At 40.0% G+C, this 27,372-nt stretch overlaps 1 protein-coding gene across 6 annotated transcripts in view; it reads right to left on the bottom strand.

The window, feature by feature from the left end:
- Positions 1 to 27,372, bottom strand: part of pde5ab (phosphodiesterase 5A, cGMP-specific, b) — a 112,224-nt gene that overhangs the window by 51,461 nt on the left and 33,391 nt on the right. For all 6 annotated transcript variants that reach the window (XM_038731236.1, XM_038731233.1, XM_038731232.1 and 3 more), the window contains 5 exons: positions 21,447 to 21,536; positions 20,056 to 20,127; positions 19,595 to 19,684; positions 19,362 to 19,499; positions 3,886 to 3,953 (listed from right to left, as the gene is read on the bottom strand). In XM_038731236.1, coding sequence (XP_038587164.1) covers positions 3,886 to 3,953; positions 19,362 to 19,499; positions 19,595 to 19,684; positions 20,056 to 20,127; positions 21,447 to 21,536 — 458 coding nt within the window. The remainder of the gene's footprint in view (positions 1 to 3,885; positions 3,954 to 19,361; positions 19,500 to 19,594; positions 19,685 to 20,055; positions 20,128 to 21,446; positions 21,537 to 27,372) is intronic.

Genomic DNA, 27,372 nt, shown 5'->3' on the forward strand with positions numbered 1-27,372 from the left:
TTCAGAAATCTGGTCACCTCAATATAGTTTCCTTTAGCAAAAGGCTCAGTAATAGCTAGCAATAGCAGCATAGTATATTGTGCATTTGTTGGGGACTATTTTTAGCTGTAGATTAAAAGACATTTGGTGCATATTTATGGCCTTTGTTATGGGGTAGTGCTGCCACATGTAGCAATTTTACTAGTTTAACTACATCTCCCAGTATTTCTAGGGGAACATTGTCAAAATCATGTGACATTCCTAGTAGCAAGCTATTTTATTCCCCACTGACCAAATGCTACATTGCTATGTATTAGCTAATTTTCTCTTGAAGGAAAACAAAGATTCTCTAACGTTGTTGCCTTGAACTTTATAACCTGTGAATATTTTGTTGTCAACCTGTCCTCCAACCCAAACAACAAAATAGGTAGTTTGTCAATGCCTCCCAAAACGACACATATGAGAGTTTCCTGTACCTGTCCAGCGGCAGGTGACCGGACCTTAGCTATGTTACCTAAGTCACGTGTTGTATGCCACATGGCATTAAACACATGGCTAACATTGTGAAATGGTGGCAGTTTGGTTAGGTTTTGCCAACAAAACTACTTGGTTAGGTTTAGGAAAACATTGTGGTCTGGGTTAAAGTAAGTATGTTACGTAAGTCACATGACAGAAGTGATGGAAGGTCAGTAATGCTATTTAAGTTAAAACTCAAAATAACTCAACATTCACGTCTCCTATGAAAGTCCTGGATTTGACCCATCCATCCACCACCTTACACCTCCTTACACAAACTTTCTCGCTATTTATAATATATCCTTCTTTGCTACTATTGTACAGATACTAGAGGTCGTAGCCACAACAACGTTAATATACGTCGTAATAACGTGCTGAACAAACAACCTACATGGTCATTTTTCTGGTGAGGACCATCTCTTTGTTATACAATTCTCAATCTTCATTAATTACAAAAGAAAAGTTTATGGACTTTACACTGTTAGCTAACTGTCTAGCTTTGAATAAAAACAACTCATTGCGACAGCAGTAGAGCATACGTTTATTTTATTATCTAACAGTAGATGTTTCTTGATGTAAAATAGCATTAGTTTGTTAAGTTACTTTTGTCTGACTACTTCAAATGAAGAGTAGCTTGTAGTTTCACTAGCTAGCTTGAAGCTTCCCTAGCACTGTTGACGGCAGCAGGGTAGTGCACGTGGGATTGACTCAAAAGAAATGTCTGATCCTGGTGGACCAAGGGTTTAAGACACTGACCATATAATCGCAACATCCCTGGGTCTTGTTTCTCTCATAATAGCCCTCCCTGGTTAAAGCATCCTCATTTATACAATCACATGTCTGGACAATAAAGTAGGCATTGGCAGGTATTGGTTTTTTGAAGGCCAATACTAAAATGTCTTGCTTAAGGCAGCTGCAAGCTGAAATTTTGCCCGACTATTCAACATTTGTGAATTCTGCCAGATGTTATTTGGATTATTCAGTGTTTCATCCAGTTTTTATTCTTGAGTCCTGGTGAAGACGCTTCATAGTCAGTATTTAAAACCTACATAGTAGTTTCATTCAAGTACATGCATACTTAAGTGAAATCTGATCTGGTCTCATATGAAATCAATTTGAAAGGTCACACACTTAGTTTATTATTAATAAATTCTACTACAATTAAGTAATCCATCAAATTGCAGCATGTCTTTTATTTCAGGTAGACCACACTGATGGTCAAAACCTAATAAACTCATATTGACCCCCAAATATTAGTAAATTGATACAAACACATACACAGTATACAGAAAACACATACACATGCAGTTGCTTGGGCTGAGATTAAGATTGAATTTTAGATGCTACATAGCAACTGGGAAGGCCAGGCCAGGCCACCCTGGAGACGAGGGAGGCTGAGGAGGAGGGGCGAGGGATTTCTATCTCATTGCATCTTAAATCAGATTACAGCTTATTCACTCCTCCTGGCTGGACGAGTTGATGTCAGGAAGCTCTGCAGCTGGAGGCTCCTCCAATCCTTTGCTTCTCATCCTGACCCTCCGCTCATCCTGCCTGTAAATCCTTATATCATTTGATTCTCCGACTCTCTTCTATTTCCTCGTGTCCTCTCTTTCATCTCTTCACTATTTCTTTTTCCTTTTTTGTCCCCAAGAAGTGCTAATCATGCTGCTTATGAGTCGTTATCATTTATAACCGGAAAAAGGAGGAGTAATTGTGCTATTTATGAGCTGTAGTCATCGTGTTTTTTTCCTTTTCACGGTATTTACATTTTGGTGAACAAAGCCAACCCTGTGTCCTAAAAGTTGTGTTCATGTAAAACTAATTTGCATTAAGCAGGAAAGTAACTCAAAGTTTTGTTGAAGTTGCTTTGTACACCCATCCACCCACCTAAGGGTGGGTTTCAAATGTCTTGAAGGGTGGGGCAGAAAGCCTGCCTCCAGAGAGCGGGGTGAGACGTGATCTAGTGTGCAAATGGTGATAGTGGTGCATACTTTCAGGCATACTCTCCTTTAAAGGAATTCATGGTGTTGCGTTCACACGTAAATTGGTGGAATTTATAGTATAAAGAATAAAAACAGCCCCCCAATTTTCAACATTGGAAAGCTGTGAGAAGAGGGGGGTTCGGACACTGTTTGACCATCCGATAAGAACTTTGGCTGGAGCATACTAACTACCATAAAAACTTCACATTTCCTGGATTGGAAAAAAGTGAATATAATTTAGGAAGCAATCATGCTTGCTCCAAATTATACTGTTAATTAATTAATTAATTAATATATTTGCCTTTATGTGACAGTTGATAGTGAAGAGGCATACAGGAAACAGAGGAGAGAGGGGGGGTGTCATGCAACAAAGGTCTCTAGCTGGAATAGAACCAGGTACGCTGCAGTTATGTGGGGGTTTCCAGTAAGGCTAATTTGTAGTATATAAACATATTTTGTTGGAGACAGGGTTGACAGAGCAGAATAAAAACATAGCTGGGTTAGGAAGAGGGATTTATGGGATAAAAGAAAAATTTTAGAGAGTTTATTGGAATTATTTTGGAAAAACCAACAGACCATGCAACAACAGTCTGATATGAAGGTAGCACTGTAATGTGACAGTGTTTCAATGACTCAACTTGCAACTTCAAGTGTCTTTGTAACCTGAACTTACACACACAGGTAACATGAATGTACATTTTCTGGCTGAAAAGGATCTTTACCTCATGTCTCCATCCACTACAGTAGAACTGCTATTCCATATATGCAGCTAATTCAGTACAGCTGTCTGTCATATGCAATAGGAGTGCATGCTGACCTCAAAACAACTGTGTCTGTGCGTGACGGACGATTGTTGACCCTCTTGGAAAGGGCTCACACAGCCTCCAAGACAGTAAAGGGGCCCTCTTCATCATGATTAACAGGTTGTGATTGAGGAGGATCAAGTCAACCCATAAGACAGTGTATCGAGCCAAAAGACACCGAGAACAAGAGCTTTGAGCCGAAAGCCAGCGATCAAATGTCTGGGAATTTGGCAGGTGAAGAAGGTGGATTACAGCAAAAAGATCCCACGGGGCTGCAAATCAGCTCTGCAAACTTATGAGTACTGGACTCTTTTCTCTTGCGATTCAAAGTGACTGAATGGGCACAATAAGACTTTCACTACTGCCAAAAGATTGCCTCACATGAGTCTTTTTCTGCTTCTCCTTCTGTGAACGTATATGATGATAATGAATTCTTGTGCAAAAGTCTGTTACACAATTATCATTTAAGGGCCTCTGAGGGTAGTTTGCAAATTCAAGGAAACATTAGTGCTAATAACCGGTGGAAACAGCTGGTGTACGCCTCAAGGCCAATCTGCAGGACTTTTAATTTAATAACAGGTTTCAGTTGAGGCCGATCGTCTTACCTTTTGGGGGAATCTAGGACTTCACCAAGCTCCTCGTATTCCATGTGGAAGACACTGCAGAAGGAATTCTGCAAAAAGAATAAAAGTGAGTTTATTTGTCTGTAACATTACAGCCTGAGTAATGTGGCTAGGACTTTCTGGGGGGCGACGTGCACCCTTTATGTTTTCTGGCCATATCAACTTCCTCATTCCCTCCAATTAAGCCATTACGGCTAAACCCAACATCCAAATACCATAAGTTAAGCAGTGGTGCCGCGCACACTGCCTAAAGCACGTCTCCAAGCATGAAAAAAGGCACACTGATGTATTACCCATCAAGCCTTGCCAGAAGGAGAGTTTCTTTCGACATTCCATGGCTCCTTTTTGCCTTTCCCCCCTTATAGGGACTTGTTTTCTCTCAGCTTGCACTCCCAACCCCTCGCAAAGGATCCTTTTTCCATTTTTAAGAGGTGGAGACAGGATGTTAAAGATGGACGAGGCTTCTTCGTTTTGGAAAAGTTTGCCCCTTACCCTTGTGCATACATACACAGACCTTCGCTCGGTGGCATGAATTCACTCTGATCTATCTAAGTTAGGGTAATAAAACTGTTTTAAACAGAAAAAGGACCTGCCGATGTTATGACTTTTATTGGGGGTCTCTGGCAAGTGGGAAAGTTTATAACAGGATGACACTGTATAATGGACTTTTTTTCCCCTGCGTGTAGGAATATTGAAATAAATCAAGGTTGTTTTCTCATATTCTCTGGAAGCATCAGTCAAGGTTTTACATGGTCAAGGAAGGATAATGGAATCGTTCCTTGGTCATGCCTGTGAGGGTTTTCACATGCAGTTATCAGCGTCAGTGGCAGATATATCAATCTCACGCAGCCTGCTCATGTTATATCATGGACCTCCAGCAACCCAACACAACACACTGGGAGATTTATGTGTTTAATCAATAGAGGAGCTGAGCATTAGAGAAGGAAAACAAAAGCAAAGAAAAATTAGACTGTCCTACACAGACTCTTATATACACACTATACACACACACGTTACATTACCGCACAGTCTGCACATCTATCTCACTGCGTTACATTAACGCACATCTTTTGGACTATTATCTCTGAACGTATTCCTTATACTTCATACTGTGAATTTTTTCACATTTCTTTGTCAATATGTCTCTTGGTCTTGTTTTAACCATGACCAGGTTCTTAGCATCTTTCCCTTAATCATAGAGGTTGCAGAAAACAAAATGTGAATCATCATGTAGGTGGTTTAAGTTACTGTTTTTATTGTTTTGGTAAAAGGAAAAGACAGCAGGATAGACTCAGTGGGATTTGCAAAGACAGGAAGAAATAAAGAGAGAATAGAAAACAGCAGGTGGTTTAACAACTGTAGAGATTGCACATGTACACGCACTCACACACACACACTGCCTAATGTGTTTCAGGACACCTGTAGCCAATTCCAGAATTATTTCTACTGGGGAGAGTTAAACAACTCAGAAGAACAAAACACTCCCAGCGGCAGGCCAGATGTCAAACCCTATCACATATCATTCACACAGCCAAACCTAAAACACACATTCATACACCGTACAGATGCCAGCACACTCAGACACAGTGCATTATGCACACATGCAAACGCATACTAACAAAACACACATGCATGCAAGCACGCTATAAACACCAAATGTAACACACAATATGCATGAAAACTACATAAACCATACACATGCACACACAAGCAAAACACATTATTACATGAACACACTTAGGTATGGCCATGCAAGTACAGTAAAAAACAAATACATCATGTACAGTGGGTACGGAAAGTATTCAGACCCCTTTAAATTTTTCACTCTTTGTTTCATTGCAGCCATTTTCCAAAAATCAAAAAAGTTCATTTTATTTCTCAGTAATGTACACTCAGCACCCCATCTTGACAGAAAAAAACAGAAATGTAGAAATTTTTGCAAATTTATTAAAAAAGAAAAACTGAAATATCACATGGTCATAAGTATTCAGACCTCTGCTCAGTATTTAGTAGAAGCACCCTTTTGATCTAATACAGCCATGAGTCGTTTTGGGAAAGATGCAACAAGTTTTTCACATCTGGATTTGGGTATCCTCTGCCATTCCTCCTTGCAGATCCTCTCCAGTTCTGTCAGGTTGGATGGTAAACGTTGGTGGACAGCCATTTTCAGGTCTCTCCAGAGATGCTCAATTGGGTTTAAGTCAGGGCTCTGGCTGGGCCGTTCAAGAACAGCCACGGAGTTGTTGTGAAGCCACTCCTTTGTTATTTTAGCTGTGTGCTTAGGGTCATTGTCTTGTTGGAAGGTAAACCTTCGGCCCAGTCTGAGGTCCAGAGCACTCTGGAAAAGGTTTTCGTCCAGGATATCCCTGTACTTGGCCGCATTCATCTTTCCCTCGATTGCAACCAGTCGTCCTGTCCCTGCAGCTGAAAAACACCCCCACAGCATGATGCTGCCACCACCATGCTTCACTGTTGAGACTGTATTGGACAGGTGATGAGCAGTGCCTGGTTTTCTCCACACATACCTCTTAGAATTAAGGCCAAAAAGTTCTATCTTGGTCTCATCAGACCAGAGGATCTTATTTATCACCATCTTGGAGTCCTTCAGGTGTTTTTTAGCAAACTCCATGCGGGCTTTCATGTGTCTTGCACTGAGGAGAGGCTTCCGTCGGGCCACTCTGCCATAAAGCCCCGACTGGTGGATTGCTGCAGTGATGGTTGACTTACTACAACTTTCTCCCATCTCCCGACTGCATCTCTGGAGCTCAGCCACAGTGACCTTTGGGTTCTTCTTTACCTCTCTCACCAAGGCTCTTCTCCCCCAATAGCTCACTTTGGCCGGACGGCCAGCTCTAGGAAGGGTTCTGGTCGTCCCAAACGTCTTCCATTTGAGGATTATGGAGGCCACTGTGCTCTTAGGAACCTTAAGTGCAGCAGAAATTTTTTTGTAACCTTGGCCAGATCTGTGCCTTGCCACGATTCTGTCTCTGAGCTCTTCAGGCAGTTCCTTTGACCTCATGATTGTCATTTGCTCTGACATGCACTGTGAGCTGTAAGGTCTTATATAGACAGGTGTGTGGCTTTCCTAATCAAGTCCAATCAGTATAATCAAACACAGCTGGACTCAAATGAAGGTGTAGAACCATCTCAAGGATGATCAGAAGAAATAGACAGCAGCTGAGTTAAATATGAGTGTCACGGCAAAGGGTCTGAATACTTATGACCATGTGATATTTCAGTTTTTCTTTTTTAATAAATTTGCAAAAATTTCTACATTTCTGTTTTTTTCTGTCAAGATGGGGTGCTGAGTGTACATTACTGAGAAATAAAATGAACTTTTTTGATTTCTGGAAAATGGCTGCAATGAAACAAAGAGTGAAAAATTTAAAGGGGTCTGAATACTTTCCGTACCCACTGTACATACAGTATGCTGAGTATACTGAAAACAAGCATTCACACATTCAAACACACACACACCCACACACGCATGTTTCTAAACAGATGCCATGTACTGCAGTAAAGCGAAGTGAGCCAACGCAGGCCAACATCTTGGAAGCTCCTGTGTTATTGTTGGTACGGTCAAGTGTTAAAGACCAGCACTGTCATTTACTAGATTTCCAACAGGAAAGCTCCTTTCCTCAAGGAAAGGTTGCATTAAAATCCACAAAGCTGTGGGTCCTGTTTGAGAAACTACAGACATTTAACACTGACACCTGTATACAGAGGGCCGTCTGGCAGATAAGGCCAGTAAAAGTTCCTAATCTCAGAGTAAATGTTTAGTAAGGAAAGAGAGAGACGGGGAGGGGTATAAAAGAAAGGGAGGCAGTTGGTCTGGCAACCCTGAGGTCATGAGAGGGGCACACACACACACACACACATACATATTTGTTGATTCATAACATGAAAGAGTTGGTTCACCCAAATAAAAAAAAAGGTTCCTCTAGTGGTACACCCATGGAGAAAGTTTTGGTTTTCTTTGTTCAGGTTTTACGATATCTGTCTCTGAGATTTCAGCCTTCACCCCAAAACAAAAAGGGGAATAGAATTTCATTTGTGGCTCAGCTTCCCCATCACCAGAAAAAGAAAGAGACCATGCTTGTGGCTCTGTGAGGCTCTACCTAAGCACAGAGGTGCATTGAGCTAAATGCTAATGTCAGCAACATTGCTGATGTGTAGCTGGTGTACTGTTTACCATGTTCAACATCTCAGTTTAATGACAAAAAAATGTGAGCTGAGCACATAAAACCAAAACTATCAGCAGGGCTGCAGACTAACTTCTATTACTGGGAGCACTGTAGCCCCTAATTGAAAATGTTAGGGGCACAGGCACAAAATGTAATGTCAAACCTGCAACGCAATTTTTCATGTTCTCAATTTTAACTGTATTACTGACAGATGCTTTGGTAATTAATACAGAAACTACAATGTGCCATTTTATTTTACTTCCCTGTCACATTTTAATTGAATGGTGCCTAACAAATGCACATCCTGAAAGTGGCAATGCTGTTTCACTTGTGTATCTATCTGGCCGTATTTTATTAAGTTGCTGTTGTGTGTCATTAAAGGTTCAGTCTGTCAGTTCTATGGTGCATTCCATTTGACACTGGAAGTTGCAATTTCCAAGTTCAAAGACTGAAGTTTTGACAACCGCACTACCTCGACTTTGTGATCCAAGATGGCTGCTCTGAGTATCAACAGCTGTAGTTTATACCGTTTATTTGCACTTCTGTGTTCTTGTGTCTCATATAAATATTCGTACACAAAGTGCTGTTAAGCTGCTGTCTGTGAACGTGTTGCTACTGTGTTTAGTATGAGTAAATACCGCACAATGAGTTTTTTTTGTTTTTTTTATCAAACGGTATAACATTGGCTAACCTGGCTAGTTGTAAACAACAGCTGGCCGAGCGAGGAACGCCTTCAACTCGAGTGTGACGTCATTCCCAGCTCTGACCTCTGACTTCCGATGTAAATGGAAAGCAGCATTAGTGCCATCTTAGTGGTGACGGTTGCGAATTGTAACCACTGGTTCAGCCACCGCGAGTCACATGTAGCTGCAGTTTCAGGACCGCAATCGACTACTACTACTTCTTCGTAAACATTCAACGAAGTGACGAAACACTCTCTGTAGAGCAGTTTGTCTGTTCGGGCTACTGTAGAAACATGGCGGCGCAACATGGTGACTTCCCTGCGGTTATGTAGATAGAAATGGCTCATTCTAAGGTAATAAAAACATAACGATTCATTATGTAAGGTCTTTACACACCACTGAAAACATATAAATATTATTATTATTATATATATTATTACACACTGGACCTTTAATGTGTCTTGTGTTTAAACTGCAAACTTGGTTTTCCCCGTAGGATGTGGACCACATCTTGTGCATAAAGCTCATTGTGTTGGTGTTTTTGTTAAATCTAAGCCATGTAAACTCCTCAGCCATTCCTTTCAGAAAACATTGTGTTCTTGCTTTTTTCGCCACGGCCTCTTCTGACTCTAACTCATCGACCTCTGCAATTTGCTGCTGGGAAGGACCTGGCTCTGGTACAGGAGGAGTCGTAGATGGAAAAAAATGTGTCAATGGTTCGTTTTGCCATGTGTGTGACACCACAAAAGCGAGACACCGAAGTGTAGATGACGTTGCCCACGCAGGTGACTAGTCGCTCGTGGGCCCTCCCCTCTCACACACATTGGCCAATGCTGGCAGACTCGCTCCCTCCTCATCTACATGAAATAAATAAAAAGTGCAGGTCACATGAGTAGTTGTAAAAACTACTCACACTGTCTCAAGAAATGGTTGCATTTTGTCTGGAGCCCTGATATACCACAAGAGGCACATGATTTGAGTTTTAATTAAAGGTCATTTAATCCACCTTGACTGTATTTTGAATATATCAGTAACTTTTACGAAAGCTATTTTCATAGCCCAGACAATGTGTAACACTGTACCAGGCAAAGTTAAACATCAATGTTTTGTAACCTAATACAAACCACTTCAACGGCATTGCATTCCCCATTCAGTTAACCCAGACCTAAACACAAATATTGAATGGTAAATTGGCTATGTAGTTGATACTTTGTGAAACCAATATTTTGAATAACTTGACACTGGCCATCAGCCCAGTAGAATGAGTTGTAAAACTGAAATGTTGTTGGGATTGGTGGTGAGGTTGGAAATGGAACTTGCTGTGCAGTGCTGGGAACCAAATGCAGTGATAGAGGTATGCGTAGATAAACTTACACTGAGTCCTGTTTATCTGAGAATATTACTAATGCCAGAGAAATAACACATGCTGCATGTTTGGATCGTTACAAGATTGATAAGGACAAAGTTAGACAAAAATATTTGATTATATAGCATGCCAAACACACATATCAGCTGCTGAATGTGTGCTCTGGGGGTTTCGATCATATCCCATGATCTTCATAAGAAGACTAAAGTGAGATTGTTCTGTCAACTGCTGTTTCCAAGGTCAAGAAAGAACTTGAATGTTAAGCTCCCAAGAGGTCCTCAAAGTGTTTAGAGAAAATGGAAATTTCCACATCTACATTTCAATGACAACTGGCAACTATTACAACCAAGCCCATCTGCCGATGAAGACCCTGTAGCATGACTGAAAGCTCCAGAGCAGCTGCTAAATAGACCTTGATGTGGAATTGTTTTGTAAACGGTGTTCGTTTTTTGTCTCTTCAGACTTCGTCTCTTCTGCTTCATTCATGCTTCACAATCACAATCTCATGTATCACCAGCTGGCTAGTAACATCCAAGCATTCATACAGGACACTTCTTACTGTATGTTCGGCGAGACATTCATGCCAGCATTATCTGTAACTGTATGACTTCTGCATTGGCCTTCTGACATCTAAGATAATATTTTTTTTGGATATGATGTTTAACATCAGAAATTCTCTTTGGATGGAAGGAGTGTCTCCAACAGACTGTTGCATTATTGTTAATGTCGCTAATGTCAAGGGGCGCTGAGTGCAGGCTGAGGACTGAGGTGTGGACCCAAATGCAGACAGAGGCGAGGGAATTGCAGTCCAACAAAGATTCATTAAACAAGTAAAGTAGAACAGGAAGTAAAGTTCACAGGAACACACAAGGACAGCTCTACCAAATTAAAACACAAAACATGAAAAGACCGCAAAATTAGGGCACGGACACCAGGAGACGGGACCAAACAAGAGGCAAGACTACACTAAAACATGGAGACATAAGACTAAGGACTAAGACACAGACCATAATGATAAAACACAGAAGTACACAGATCAGGAAAACACTTAACATGAACTAAAGCAGGACTAAGAACTAACTAAACAAGACTACACAGAGAAACACAGAACCAAAAACGGACTTAAACAGGAAAGACATGAAGACAAACCCACACTCCTAACAGCTAAGCCTCTCTCAGTCTGTTCATAGTGTGTCCCGTGTGACATGTTTCTCCTCTCGTTGCTCCAGAGGCGTGCGACCTCTGACATGTATAGCAATTGTAAATCGCTTTGGATAAAAGTGTCAGCTAAATGAGTAAATGTACTGTCTTTTTAATGGATGTATTGTGTTGTCTTTATTGTGCAAACAAATTAAACTAAATTCAACAAGTTGCAGAATTCAAATGTCTTTTCCTGATATTTAATTAGTCCATTTAAGTTCAATCATTCTTATCAATGACTTTCACATTTCAATTGGTTCCATTCAAATCCTACCATAAAAAACCTATTTAGATAACATACTTATGAGAAAAACATTCTGGCCAGGAAGTCCATTAGACTGCAACATTACCTTTTAAGTATAATTTTATTAAATCAGCAAATAATAAGCCATCTGTAAAATGTTTACATAATCAGGCTCCTAGGACTCTCAGTGACATGATCAAACATCTGTCTCAATTAACCAGCTGTTCTTTGTACATGCAGTTTTTCTGACTCACATCTGTGACTGATCATAACCGACACCAACTGAAATGAATTAAATAACCTGGACAGTTTTCTGAATAGGAGCCACTGGTGGGTCCAGCCCAGCCACCAACAGCTGCATGACCAAGAAAGCTCTGAGAGAATGGTATCAAGCACTAACTTAGCCTTGTGGAACCCCACATTTTCTGGGTGGACAGTCTCATATATTTACTCTGTCATTTTCTCCTCTCGCAATTACCCTGAATCACCACCCTCCTTCCAAAGGACTGCTGTTTGTGGTCCAAAACCATGGCTGAGCTCTTGACTTGCTGTCGTCATATTGACCGCCATGCACGCCCACTCCACTTACTCCAAAAATACAGCAAGCACAGAGAGAAACACAGAGGTTTTCTCTTTTGTGACTTTCACTGTGATAAAGTGACACTCGATTTTAAATCTTAGTTAAAAAATATTCGTTTTTTCAAGAATGGGAAATCGCTCCAAAACAAACAACTAAAAACTCTCAACCACATCTCACAGCCTTTATAAGCGAATGAGGAAACAGAACCACTTTTTGACAACTGCAACAGCTTTGAATCGGTGCAGTCACCATTTGCTGACAGAGCCTGTGAGATGTGGTAGACTGACCTAGAACAAGAGCTACATGTCTTCAGAAGCTAGAAGGGCATCTCTCCCAAACAAACAATTAAAAGTGTTTCACAAAAACTCTTTCCCGAGCTTTCAAAGGCATCTCATGGCCTTCATCACTGAATGAGGAAACTACACCGGCTCCATGCTCCATGAACAACTCAACCAACTTGGAAGTGATTGTCATCATTTGCTAAAGAAGGCCATCAGATTCAGTTGAAAGTGCCGGGAAAAGCTAGTAAATGGATCTTTAGTACTAATTATTTAGGGTTTTTATTTCATATTTTTCATTTATAGTGTCACTATTTTCAGTACAATATATCCAGTATTTCAGTAACACAACAAATTATTACTAGGTATATATAATAAAGTGAAAACAATTAAGAACACTCTGTGACACTGTACTGTTCCTGAGGCTCTGCTCAGGGAACATAAATCTTAATTAAATAAGCAACACCAAAACTGTAGCTCATAACGCGGAAAAGGTTTGGGGAGGGAGCTGAGGGAGTATTCAGCGTTGGCATGAGTGAGTTATTTGTCCAAGTTATTGTAACCTGTTACAATGAGTCTCTTCTGCATTGTCCCTAACAAATAAAATGGCCGTGCTGTGCAGTGATGGCGAAGCATAAATGAATCAGCTAATGCGAGAACGACTTTAGTGCTCTGCCTGAACTAACACCGTGCTCCATTTGTGACATCTATCAAAATCTCCCTCTAATCAGTGAGACATATTCTGACCAGCTCCCTATTCTCAAATAAGAGAAAGTGAAACGCAAACTTCTGAGTTCTAAAACTAGAATGGTAGTCTTTTTGATAAAGATTTCTGATTTTTAGTTGCCTTTAATTAACACCATTTCCCATGAGCCCTAGATCTTTGTGGGCTAAACGAGGCTTGTCCATGGGTGAGTTGGTTACAGACCGCAGATATAAAAAGTTGGAAAATGACTTGACAAAACACTAGTCCTCTTCTACAGTTTTGACCCACTACTCACTCGTTTACCTTAAATTACTGCAACATACAAGAGGTTTAGTAATGTAATACAGATTTTAAATGCACTACCAAAATCTGCTGCCCCACCAAAGTTGTTACCTGATGCTTAGCTCTTGTGGCCTGCATGGAAAAACTGAGAGCACTGAAAATCAGAAGAAGCTGTATCACTGACCACAGCCAACATAGTCTAGCGGCAGCTACAGTGCTCCCTGAGTCGTTACAAAAAGCCTTGAAGTGATTACTGAGCATATTTATTGTGGATACAGGTAGTTACTCTTTTTTACATGTATATATATTTCCAGATTTTCTGTGCAGGTTTTTAAGAAGCCTTGCACCTATTGAGATGTGAGGAACACTGTAACAAAGCTCATCTATCAATCTCTCGCGGTGTATGACGCGTGTGTTCATTCACTGATCCTGATCCTGTGGGCTTGTTTTCTGCGTGTCAGTGTGGGTTTTTCAGGCACTGGACGCCCCTGAGGGGGACGAGCCAAAACAAATGTTAATGCCCACAGAGGACTCTAACAGGCTCTGTGTGCATGTGGTTGTGAATCACTAAGTCAGAAGTATAGCCCGTATTTACCTTAAAACGCGGCCAGCTACTGTTCTGTCTGCTCTGTATAGAAAACAGAAACTCCACACTGCATTTCCACTTGCTGTCAGAAGTGTTAGAAGTCTGTCTGACACCATTATGCTCCTGAAAGCTGCCATGTGTTTCCTTCTGTTGGAACAAAACAGCCTTCCATTGCTGTACCTACTTGCTGTAAATCTATTTGTGCAGCTGCTTGTTTTGACATGGAGGTGGTTAACTTCTGCTTCGTGCCTTGCCAAAGGTTTTACTATAAAAAGTAAGGAATTAAAGAATATATGTGCTCATGCTCATCATGCATTCATTGTGTTAATGCTCTGCTAAGATTTTTTAAGGCTTATGCTGGTCATGTACTGTTTACTAAGGTGGCCAGGTTCCCTCCCTAAAAGGTCTTCACAGAGGACGATGGAATAGTCTCTATATATTTCGGTGTACTACAGTATACACAGGGCTGGGTGATAAATCAACTTACTTAGATTCAAAATTGTTTTTGCACAGTATGTCAAATGTCTACACTGTGACAGTCAAGTTGTTACAATGTGCAATGTGTTCTTTTCAGTCTAAAAGTAACATAGCTGACTACATTCACTGTCTCGTACGGCAATCCATTTTTTCTTCCATTTTATCTTCATTCCGTTTTCCCGTGATAATTGGATATCTTGTGATCTCGAGATAACAGCTGTTGTTTTCCCGTGATGACGGAATAATTTTCTCGTGATCTCGAGATAACAAACCATAGCCGAATACAGGGGTCGGCAGGTTTACGATAATTTCAGAGAGCTTATCAGTATCACTGGTTAGCTCAGTTGGTAAAGCACAGGGCTTGCAATTCAAGAGTTGTGTGTTTGACTCCCACTCTCAATGATTTTTTTTCTTCTTTTGTGTGTTTTTGTATTATCCCCTTCTACAAAGTTGTTATGAAGCGATTCAGGGGAATCTCCTCTGCCTGTGATGATGGGGAAATCAAAAAAGTCCGTAGGTTGATGGATGTGGACCAGTCGCCGGGATGCACACAGTCTCTTCATAAGAACTTTGTTTAAGAGGATTATGAAAAAGATTTTTTTTTTTTTAAGTTGGTCTACAATGAGGATCAAACTCACAAACCTGAGATAATGTGTCCTACGCTCTGCCAACTGAGCTGAAATTACCGTCGAGAAACATCCCTGCCAACCCCGTGTTAAACTACTGCGTTGTTCTCTCGAGATCACGAGAAAATTATCCCGTTATCACAAGAAAATGGAAAAAAAAATAGTTGAATGGATGGCCGCTCAGGGCGTCCGTAGGCTTGAGCCCTAACAGTCCCATAAACTGTAGCATGAAAAATCGCAGCATATGCTCCTGGTGCCTCCCGTCTGTCCCCAAGCATCTAGCTTCTCTGGCTATCTCACTGTGAGTCTAGCGATCGCATCTACAGCGGGCACAGACTGGAAAAGGACTCTGCTCACTAATTTGATCCCTTAGTTTGTGTAACTGAACCAGGTTTGGCTATGTGTAAGGAACAAAAGAACTGCACTAAATGCCCTATGTATAGTGTATGTTCAGAAAGTTAACTACTCAGATGATCTTCCACTTTTCTTCCACATTTTCATTTTCATGTTACATGGCATGTAAACATTGTACCTGTAGATGACAACAAGCGCAAGTGCTTGAATACGAATTACAACAAATTAATAGTAAGGGGATCAAAGGTCACAGGAGATGATGGGAGCTCTGATGAAGAATCCAGTACAGCACACGGACACATCAAACAACAGAATAATTTATCATTAGATGACATGTCTTTGAGGCAAGGCTGCACAAAAGAAAATGAAAAATATTATTTAAATATCTTCCCATCAAAAAAAACGATTGTAACTACTTAAAAAGTAAGATAAACAGATGTATTACCTGCCATATCACGTGCCAGAAAAGAACAGAAGTTTAAGGTTTTGCATACAAAAAACACATTTTCTGTATGCAAAACCTGATCTAATACAACCTGTTGCTGCTCAGTGAAACCAGCTGGTGAGTGTTTTTTGCTTTTACTTACAAACTAAATGTTAATTGGACAATGTAATGGCTATGGACTAATGGCATCATCAGCGTTTAGATTGGTTCCCTATAAGCATCACTTTCACTATATAATCCTGTCTGCCACCACCGACGAGCTCCTGGGGGAAATGATAGCTCTATTTATGGCACAAAGGAAGTGCATCAACCATTTTGCAACCAAAAGAAGAAGAGGATAGCGCTTTTGTTTGCCCTGGTAGCTATTGGTAACCATCCACAGGTAGAGGAAATGCCAGTGTGGCATAACCGCAGTAACTGAGGAAACTGTTGGCATTCTTTCTACTAGATCAATAAGTAACAAAACCTACGGGGTGTTTTACTCATAGCATTTTCTTATTCCAAAGTGGTGGTGTTAGTTTCTTCATGGAAATTTGGAAACAAATGCTGTGTGTCCAGTTTTGAAAGGTAGTTGCTAGGCTCTGAGGAAAACACATAGCGAGGTAGAGATAGGTTGTCTTTGCGACAACAGCGACAACAATAACACCTCTTGGAAAGCAAGGGGAGGAAAGTTGAACAGTCTGTAAATCAATTTCAGTTCCTCTAACTGACAAACTATGGTAACCTACTGTGTCATGATATGCAAATTCCTAAATAAAAAATGTATATAAATATAAATTATAATAGCAAACAAATGAAAAGAGGAAAACAGTTAAAGTCTGAGAGGATAACATTGTTTACCTCGATTATATTAACACACCTTCACATCCTTCACATTCCTTTCCTAGTCGATGCATTTGTCACTTTTTCATTTTGTCTTGGCAGTTCATTCTCTTCCTGCCCATATCGTATGCTCAATGGAAGAAATGTTCACCTGCGCCACTTTGTCTTTGTTTGTGCTACTAAATCATTCATTATTCAATACTTATTTTTACACACACAGGCTTTTGTCTACTACCAGGCTATTATCAGCTCATTTGTTCTAATGAATAATGAAAAAGTAAATGAAGGAAGAGGGCTGTAACTTCTATACAATCCAAACCACATAACTGGAACTGACCACCATTAAATACATTATCTAAATGTGTGTGGCATTCGATTTTCAAACCACATTATCAGTTGTTGCAATGTACTAAACAAGCTGGGTGTTACCCCGCCCTTTCACTTGAGAACTACCAAGCTAATGTTAGCGACGTGTCTGAATGTGAAGTAAGATTCTGTAGAACCAGTTATATGTTGGAAATGTAGTTAAATAAAGGTTAGAACCTACAACAACTTTAACTTTTCAACCAAATGTAGTCCAGTTTTAACAGAATGCTAGACATATTTTCTGTTCTGTGCTGTTCTCAGCTGCTCCGACAACAAACTGACACTTTGGGAAAAAATGGAAAGCTTTAAATCACATTCTGAATGGTTCTTCTGATGGATCTATTTGGTTGCTGTTATCTTGGTCTTTTACAAAAAGCTTACCTTATCTTTGAAGTAAAAATATTAAAAGTTTTTTTTTTATTTTTTCCAAAGCATGTGTGCCACAATTATTGGCACCCCTTTGAAAATCCTATATTAAATCTAACTGAAGTGTATTTCCAGTCATATTTTACATTTAGAAGTCCACCTGTTTGATTAGGAACTCTTAAGTGCCATAACTTAACCATGACTTCCTGTTTCGCTGGTGTATAAATATGTGACACAGGCCAGATTCTCTTGGTCATTCATCACTGTGGGAAAGACCCGAGAACACAGTGATGATGTGCGACAAAAAGTTGTTGAGCTGCACATATTGGGACATGGATAAAATCTCTGAACAGTGATGTTAAGAGTCGGCCTGGAAGAGGACATGTGTGTACACACTGACCCTAAGCAGCGTGACAAGGATGGTTCGACTGGCAAAAGAAAGGTGAGCTCAGAAAGTCTCCAAAATGACCATCAGACGCCACTTACATCACCATAAATTGTTTGGGAGGGTTGCTTTCAATAGGACCAGATTATACGAGGCCAAAATAGATCTATTTGGGAACATCAAAGGTGGGTTTGGTGTGAAAAAAGCCATCCAGAAAACCACCTTATACCCACTGTGATGTAGTGGTGATGTTGTGGGTTGTGTTTTTCTTCTGAAGGCCCTGGATATGTTGTTAGGATACATGCAGGTGCGCAGCTGATGGCTCATTGCAGAGGGGGTAAGGACCTCCTAGAGGGCTCTTATACAATGGGCACTTGTGTTACAATTTTATTTTTACGAAAAATAGAGAGGGAAACAGAATACAGGCTGCCGGCTGCTTTCACATCAGTGGTTCGGTTGATTTGGTCCGTAACTGGAGAGAATCGTGGGCCTGGGGCAGCTGCACCCTCTGCCCACCTGCTTGCGCCGATACAGGATACAATGCATAATGGATTACCAGCAGATCTTAATTGAAAACCTAACAGCCTGTGCCAGAAAGCTTTAAATGGACCGCGGTTGGACCAGTTGTATGTTGAAAATATAGCAAAATAGCAGTGAGCCAAAGCACACCTCAAAATCTACATAAAAATGGTTCACCACCATCAAGTAGTGATGCACGATATTGGCTTTTTTTCCCACTGATCCGATAACCGATTGCCTACAACTCATGAACGATACCGATCTGGTAACCGATAAATTCTTCACATTTTTGTAAGTAATAAAGAAGTTTTAGTACTTTGGGGATAACATCTGCTGAAGTGTCTGTAGCAGAGCTAATATCTCCAGTCAGTAGTCTAGTCTACTCAATAAGTAAAGTTAAGATACTGCTATTGAGTCTAGCGCGATCTATAATGTAAAGTTAAGTGTCGAGAGACAAGTCATGCAATTTAAATGAAATCAGATTTAACTTGAAATGTGATGAATAATAAAAAAAAAAAGACGGTAAAGTGAAGGTAACAGGTGCATTTGAGATGACTTTCGCCGACTCTGTAGTCTAACATGAGCTGCAGGTGACTGCAGGGGCGGGGTATAAAAACAGCAGTGTCAAGCGCATGTAAGCGCAAGCCAATAATTTATCAGATCGATAATTATCGTGCATCCCTAGAATCAAGCGGTATCCATCACATTGATAATGACCCTACAGAGGTTAAATAGCTCTTAGATGAGAGGCAAAATAAATGTCTTCAAGTATCTTTAACCAAGTCTGGTTGCCCTTGATTTTAAACTGCCTTGGATAACTTTGGCCTGACCTCGTGCTGCTGTTTTACTGCATTCAAACAAAAAGCATAGTTTGTATGATTTGAGGATGGATTTGGTGCACTAGACACCGAAGTATGAACATGGTGTGAGCGTGTGTGTGGATGTGTGTGTGTGGATGTGTGTGTGTGCATGTGTGTGTGCGCACTGACCATGGAGTCTTCGTCAGCGATGAAGACGGTACAGGCCTGGGCCTGCATGAAGGACAGGATGGTTCCTGCGATCTTCCTCAGTAAAACCTCCAGACACTGCTGCTCCTCAAAGATCAGACTGGCCAGGTCCAACAGCACCTGCTCACACACACATTCACACACAGGAGAAAACATCATGATCAGAGTTGTGTCTATCTACCTACCTACCTTTAGAAACACACATTCACACCCACCTGATTGCGTCTGTTTTCCAGCTGCGATGTCTCATAGAGCTGAGCGTTGTGCAGGACAATGCCAGAAAAGGCCAAGTAGGCTGAGAAGTCCTGTTGGAGGGGAACAGAACAAGATCTGAATGGTAAGGAAGGAACTACAGGAAACAAGACCAGACTGTTTCATGGAAAAGACATACATCAACGATGAAGGAGCAGAAGTACAAAGGAAGATGACAGATGATATGAGGAAGGACACATATGTAGAGAAAGGTGGACAGAGTTACGGAGGTTTTATATGCAGTGAATCTGGGGGCTCAGAACAGGTAAGGTTATGCTCCTGCTAGCAGATGTAAGGCAGCCTGTCTGACACCACAGTCAAGAGCAACATGCAGTATCTTGCCAGTGACATGTTTTGAAAAAAGTCTCTGAATCTGGACACATTAATACATTGTAGTGAAAGTGAACCAGTGAACTTTACTGACCTTTTCATCCTGGTCAGTGAAGGCACCGTCCTCCCCACATTTTTTATTGATAGCCTGAGCCACTCCGACTACCTGCGATGGATAGGATGGATAAAAAAAACAGAGAAAGGATTTGTTCCTGTACATAGATCTAAGAAAAATAATTGCAATGAAAATAATAATTGGAGCCTAACTTGTTTTGACTATTTTGAAAATCAGTGCTGCAGAAAAAAACATTCAAAGTCAAGTTGTGCCAGCGTCTTTGTGTTTCTCATTGGAAAATAGAACAAAGTCAAATACAGCTCTGTTGATTTATTTTAAAGCTATACGCAATGTGTGTGTGAATGAAAATATTGAGAATAGGACTTTTTATAACATCTTTGAAATGATGCACGAGATTGTTGATATGTTTTCTAATCAACTTTCTCAAGCCAGAAATCCTGTCAACATGAAATGTGGCTGTCAAAGAGGTTAGAATTGATAAATCTATTTATTTTAAAAGGATATTGATTTTAAGACTCCACAGAGACTAACTGTAAACTGGATAAGAACGTCAGCTATGTGTCTAAATGGTTCAAGGGCACTTGCAGTACAACATTATGGGAAATATGGTCTTTAGCTGTTGACATATGCCTTCAACTGTTCATGCTCAGTACAGAGAGAGGTCCAGAAGAAGCGATATCGATCTTTTAGTCTAAGGTTGAGATAGAAAACAAGAATATCTCCTAAAATGCCAGTATATTTCTTTAAATTATTTTTAAATAATCCTGATTACAAACAATAGTACAGTATAAATAACTTGTGTAGATGGCTCCTCGCAAACCAAAAAAGTATAATAATCAAAACATGTAACAGACCATTTAGTTAAAAAGATAACTCAAGGTTCACTTACTAGCTTTTTTTGGCACTTTTGGCTGCACCTTATGGTCTTTCTCAATGGATTGGAGTTTTCTCAGTTGTCATGGAGATTGCGCGGTTGTCATCACATGAAGTTATACTGTTATACTTACATATCAAACATACATGATGACAACTGAGCCCTGTCCATCACAACTGAGCAAACTCCATCTGGTGAAGAACACCATGAGGTGAATGGACATTGAGTTACTTTTTTTTTCTCAAAAAAAAAAAAGTAGTACAGATGCTATCGTACCCTGTAAAGCACACTGAACTGCCCTGGCGTATGAATTGTGCTATAGGCCTACAAATAAAGTTGCCTTGCCATTAGCCTTCCCTTGGCTGCTAAAATCTAATTGGGCTTGACAAATGAAAAACTAGATAAACAACTATGCATCTTGTTTATGGATATCTTCTATTACAGCAGATCAAACACAAACTTTAACAAAACACAAACAAAAAGATTAAACACAAACTGCACTGTTTGCAGTATGTTCCAATTTGTCTTGTCTTACCTCGTCTCTGTGGTTCTTGATGGGAAGGCAAAGGATACTCTGGGTTTTGTAACCTGTGATCAAGTCCACCTCAGCATTGAATCTGGGATCCTGGGGAGGTAAAGCATATGTCCAGAATTCAATCCCACAGACCTAAATTTGGGGATTTTCGGCTTTTAACAATCATATACTATTTTTTTTGTCCTTTCAAATCAAAACCAAAAGCAGAAATGCAAGAAAAAAGATTAAACAGTGTTTTGTTTTGGTATGTCATGTCAGGCTAACATGCTAGCATTACTTTAAAGGCCAGAAGTTAGCACTAATGATGTTAGTTTGTAGAGTAACAAGTTATGTTAAAAAAGATGCATGACCACCAAGTAGAATTTTTTGTTTGAATGTTGGTGGGTCTGTCCTGCTGGGACATGTAGCTTTAGCATGATATCATGTATGTAGATACCAAGTGCATATTTAAACAACAGAGTGTGTTTTATAATAAGTCATGTAGCTAATGTTAGCTTAATTAGCTAGCTTGCTACATGTGACAAAATCTGTCAGCAAAAGTTGTCATTACAGCTGACAACCATTTGGCTGGAAATGCTCAAATTTCGAGTGGCAAATCTTCCAGCATTAACAAGATGTAAACTGCCTAGTCCATGTGCCATCAGCTTAACAGGTGTAGCAACACAAAACAAGGGGAGAGAGGTTTAGCGAACAGTCAATTAAGAGCGGCATTTGAAAAAGTCTCAGTCATCAGCAGCTTCAGTCCAGATCTCATCCGTATTCAAAGCCTCATGAATCCTGCCAAATGGTTCAAACAGCTCCACTTGCATAAAGAAACAGATATACTATAGTAGCTGCATGCATGCAGCAGCCCCATTTCGCCAAAATGGTAGGATCCTTATTGTCAGAATTATGTAACACAAAATTCTTCTCCCAAAAAAACATTTACATAGTTTTTTGTTAGTACTTGCCATCAATCACAAGGAGGCAAAAACCTTCTCTGGTATGTAAATATGGAATTTGAGGGAGAGAGAGAGAAGTGGCTTCTGAAGGCATGCTCAGGGCGGGTGGATGCAAAGATGTTTAGAGGACTATTCTCCTGTTTGCAACCGACCTTTAAACACCCGGCTTCTCTCTGTCCATTATCTCTATCCTCCAAACTCAAGGGGCCTGTGTGTGTATGTGAATATAAACCCAGAGGAAAAATCTTTTGCTCAGAATAGTCTTTTCTTTAACTCTTGAGAAAACACTAAGATCTCAATAGTATATCTTTCTGAGATCACTCCACTCTTAATTGTTGCTCCTAAAACCCCTTTGGAGAAAAGGATGAGGTGAAGTGAGATTGAGGTTTTGAGACTTGGGTTAGACAAGTTGATACTGAATTGAGATTATAATAGGATAAATGAAAGTAACAGATGAGATCTCATCATTGTATCTTTTTGAGTTCATTAATGTCTTGCTTATTGCTCCTAAAAAGCAGTTGGGAACTCTGGGGAGATGTTTGTATTACATTACTGTCCATGCTTGGAGAACTGTGCTAGAGGCCAGTGAAGGACTTATTGTCTTTAAGTAGAGTACAATTTTCCTTTACTTAAAAGAGGATAAATACCATACCCACAATTCATAGTGAAACATAGTGAATGTACTTAAGTATCAAATGTAAAAGTGCTCATTCTGTATGACTTGTCGTGTATCAGTTCTTGCGTGCATTCGGTCCTTAATGAATTAATCTCTAAACATCATATCAAAGTATTGGGTGTTCCAGTTATGCTAGCTATGACTACCTTAACAAAAAATTGGAAAACATTTGAAAGTGCATTATTTTCAATGTCAAAATTTAGTATATTTTTCTCAGTAACTTGTAACAGATAATTAACAATAAATACAATAAGGATTTAAAATTAAGGGCAGTAAAAGTTCAAACCCCCATAAAAAGAAAATACTCAACCTCAACATTTGACGTAAGTAAGCTTTTTTTCTGATCCACATTCTGGAGGCTGAAATTACACTTATTTAAGATACTGTAGAGATCTCATCTTTTGATCAGAGTAAGTGTATTATAACTTCTGCCAAAAAGCAAAAGTCAGAGTAGCGCAGTCGTGAGTATGACCGTTGTTATAGTGATGGAATTAGTGCAGTGGAAATGTACAATACACTTAATTTATCTTGCAAAACAATGGGCCTCATTCATGAAAGGTTCCTATAGGCTACACAGGTTTAACTTGTGCAAATGTATAATGTTGGAAAAATAGCAATATTCCCAAAAAAAGTAAATATATAAAATTAACTAATAGTTGGTATAATTCTCTTCTCTTCTAGAGTTTTTAGCTAAAATGCCCTTATATCACGTAGCCTACGTCTAATGACCAAAACACTGCCTCACTCCAGAGCAAGAAACACTGTCTGCCCACACACTTTACATACACAGTATTCTTGTGTGGCAGGATGAAAATAAAACTCAGTGAGTGATAGATAAGTCCCGCCGCTGAAATCAATGTAATCCTGAGCGGACTAATGGGAAGGTAAAGATCTAGTCAGAGAGCTGGGGAGTCCCTCGGATGACGCAGATGGACTTCCTGGAAGTATCGGGTTCTGCAGTAGTGCACACACATACACACTTGCACACATTCTGCCTGCACAATATACACTCAGATAATCTAGAGTAACAGTGTGCATTAACTCAGCCAGTTAGTGCACAGCATGATACTCAAACTTATACACACACTAATATTGATTTACACACACACACACACACACAGAAACAAGGTGAGTCATTGCAGAACACAAACACACTCTCCCACACAAAACAAAAACGAGTAGTAAACACAAACACATACACACATGTGTAGACACACACACAAAACCACACTTAAACCCTCAAGGGCAGTCAGTCGGAAAGTGCACACTCACACGCTCACACACTCACACACACAGCAAGCTAATTAGACACAGGTGGACACTCCCATCAGCCTCTCTTTTCTCGCCTTGTCTGCTCTCACGCATCGCTCACTCCTAGTCACATCATCATCATCATCATCATCTTGTGGTTGGCAGGCAACCAGAGGAAGGCACACAGCAGGGAATCTCTCTCTCTCTCTCTGTCTCTCTCTCTCACACACACACATACACATAGCTAATGATGTCAGACGCTGATGATGCTGTTCTGTGGTCCCTGATGCGTGAATGAAGGGTCTATTTTTTTGTGACATGTGGCACACAGATGCACATGGATCAGCAGCACAAGGCACGGAACTGAAGGAGTACTACTGTCCATCCTCAGGGGCATGGGAGAGTTGAAGGGGGTGAAAGTGTGTGAGGTGAAAGGGACAGGTGCATGCTGGTGTTCTGGAGTGGCATGATATACATTTTTCTGAGATTTAGTGTGACTTGCACATCTCTGACGGTCACTGCTAATAAATTACATTACAAATACAATTAGAAAAAAGACAAAAGCTGCTTATAACTGCAGAACTTGACTGAGTGCGATCAGGTTTTTAACTTTCCTTTGATATCAAAGTAATCCAGTGATCTTTGTCTGTGCGTTAGGGATGGGTCACAACTTTTGAATTTTGAATAGTCATAAAATTAAGATTAAAGATTGAATAGTTTGTGCAACTATTGTATAGTATTTTTGCTTGAAATGCCGAGTCCTACTGTACATCCATGGGTCTGCACATCCTCACCAGGAAAATGGCCCTATAGCTTGATTATTACATAATTTATTATGATCCGAGTTTATGGATCAAGTAAGCTAAGAACTTCTACTCAGGAGACCGAGGTTCGAGTCCTGTGTATCTAATAAAGTGGAACAAGACATGTTTTTAATTAATTATCGTGCTGTACTTGTCAACGCTCTTACGTGTCATTTTGGGGAACGGTCTTAAGTGTCGTTGTACTTTCCAAAAGACATACTGTAAATGTCTTGGTATGAGGACATGTTGCATGGATACACTGCAAACAGGAGCTGCTAATAGCTAATTCACATTCATTAATCTAAACAAATAGGCTAAAAATGTTGATTTAGCTGTAAACCATAGTGTAACTGACTGAATTCATGGCAACATTAACCTTCCTGCTCACCAGGAGGGTAGCTGGCATTGGGTGGCGCAGTTGTTTCGATTTTGTTGACCCACAGTGTCAAGACTCTAAAAACCCCTGATGTAAAGGCCATATATCTCCAACATGATCAAAACCACAAGGTTTCATGTTATAACAGGAAATGTTTCTTGCCTTAACGAGATATGTTTGTATAGTATGCACAATAGAAACATAACTAAAATATAATATAGTAAGAAAACGTTCTTGTCAAAATGGAATCATTAAATATGTGGAAAATATGTCTTTAGAATTATGTAATTATAAAAAGGATTTTTATAAATACAAAAACTTCAAACCAGTCATTGTCAATCTGTATAGTCGACTTAAATGTAGATCAATGTCCTCTCTTGTGACCGAAAATTTGTCCTACTACAGCATACCACCCTATCATATCATAACAAGAAAAGTTTCTTGTTAGTTGTGTATCATGAGAAAGTTATGTACAGAAAAAAAATCTTAAAATGTGTCCAATTTTTGCGATACCCGTCTCTGAGATGTGAGCCTTCACCCCAATACGATGGAGGTGAATAGGAATTTTCATTTAAGGTGGTCACTTCCTTTTAAAACAAAAAAAAATCAATGTACCAGTTTGTCCTCTCCAGCCTAATTCTTACTGATTCACTTCAGCACACTCAAGTTGATGGCTATAGAGAAAAACAGGAAAGAAAATCCAAAACAGCAGTGAGGTAATTCCCTTACCTACTGTTACAGTACAACACAGGGCTTTCAAGGACTTTATGGAAACAGCTGCCAACAGCTTTAAACAACAGGACATTTGATTTTAACCCTATGAATCTATAAGGCTATAGATTATAATTTAAAATTTTTGGCAGTGCTCTGGTGAAAAAAACATAACACTCACACTGAAATTCATTGTGGAGAAAGATAGTTTTGACAGTTTAGATGAGGTCAGTGGGATATGACCACACACAAGACAAGTGCATTTAATCTCAACATACTTGTTGCCTTTCTCTGTTTCTTGTTTCTCTCGACCACTCTCTCCCCCCTCCCTCTCTTCCACCCACACACACATTTCGTGCATATCTGCTCCTTTTTGAAGACACCCATAACTCTTCCAGAGGAGGGTCGCACTAAAGTGTGCAGCCAGAAACACACACTTACACATACAGTACTCCCACAAATTTGCACGCTGGTAGTGATATCACTACATTCTTGTCCTTTCCTTCTCGCAAATACACGTCTTTCACTATCAGATGATCAGTTTTTCATCGTTTAATCAGGGAACAGTGTTTAAAAAACAAATAAGATGAGGCTCAATCTGCAAAGGTCACAAAGCTGAAATCCAATCCGCAGCTAGGGCGAACTTACATATTCAGTTTGTTTTTATGTACTAACTGCATTTACATGCTGATTGTATCGACAGCTCTTTCTAGTTTGTCCCTCATTCAACCTTTCACACACACCGATGGTGGCAAGCTACCGTCCAAGGCCCTGGCCAAACCATTGTGAGCAATGGGCTTCACTGTGTTGCTCTAGGAAATATTGTCGTCTAATTGTCTAATTATTATTAATCATCAATACATCATTTGAAAATTTAGCATCAATGGCATTTTCTTCAAACCAGAGAGAATCTTTTACTTAGGTTTTGTTCTTCGACTTATTTAAATTTTTATCAACCTTCATTTAAGGAATAATTCAACCTTTTGGGAAACAGACTTATTTGCTTTCTTTCTAATAGTGAGGTGAGAACACTGATGTTGATCTTTTGTCTGTGTAAAGTTCAGAGCTGGAATGAGGGTGTGGTTCGCCTAGCTTAGCATAAAGACTGGAAGCAGGGGGAAAGAGCGAGCCTGGTTCCGTCCAAAGTTGAAAAATACGCCTACCAACA

The sequence above is a fragment of the Micropterus salmoides genome, unplaced genomic scaffold (genome assembly GCF_014851395.1).
Source record: "Micropterus salmoides isolate LMB-PRFRI ecotype aquatic unplaced genomic scaffold, ASM1485139v1 Ms_hic_scaffold_2, whole genome shotgun sequence".
Taxonomy (NCBI): domain Eukaryota; kingdom Metazoa; phylum Chordata; class Actinopteri; order Centrarchiformes; family Centrarchidae; genus Micropterus; species Micropterus salmoides.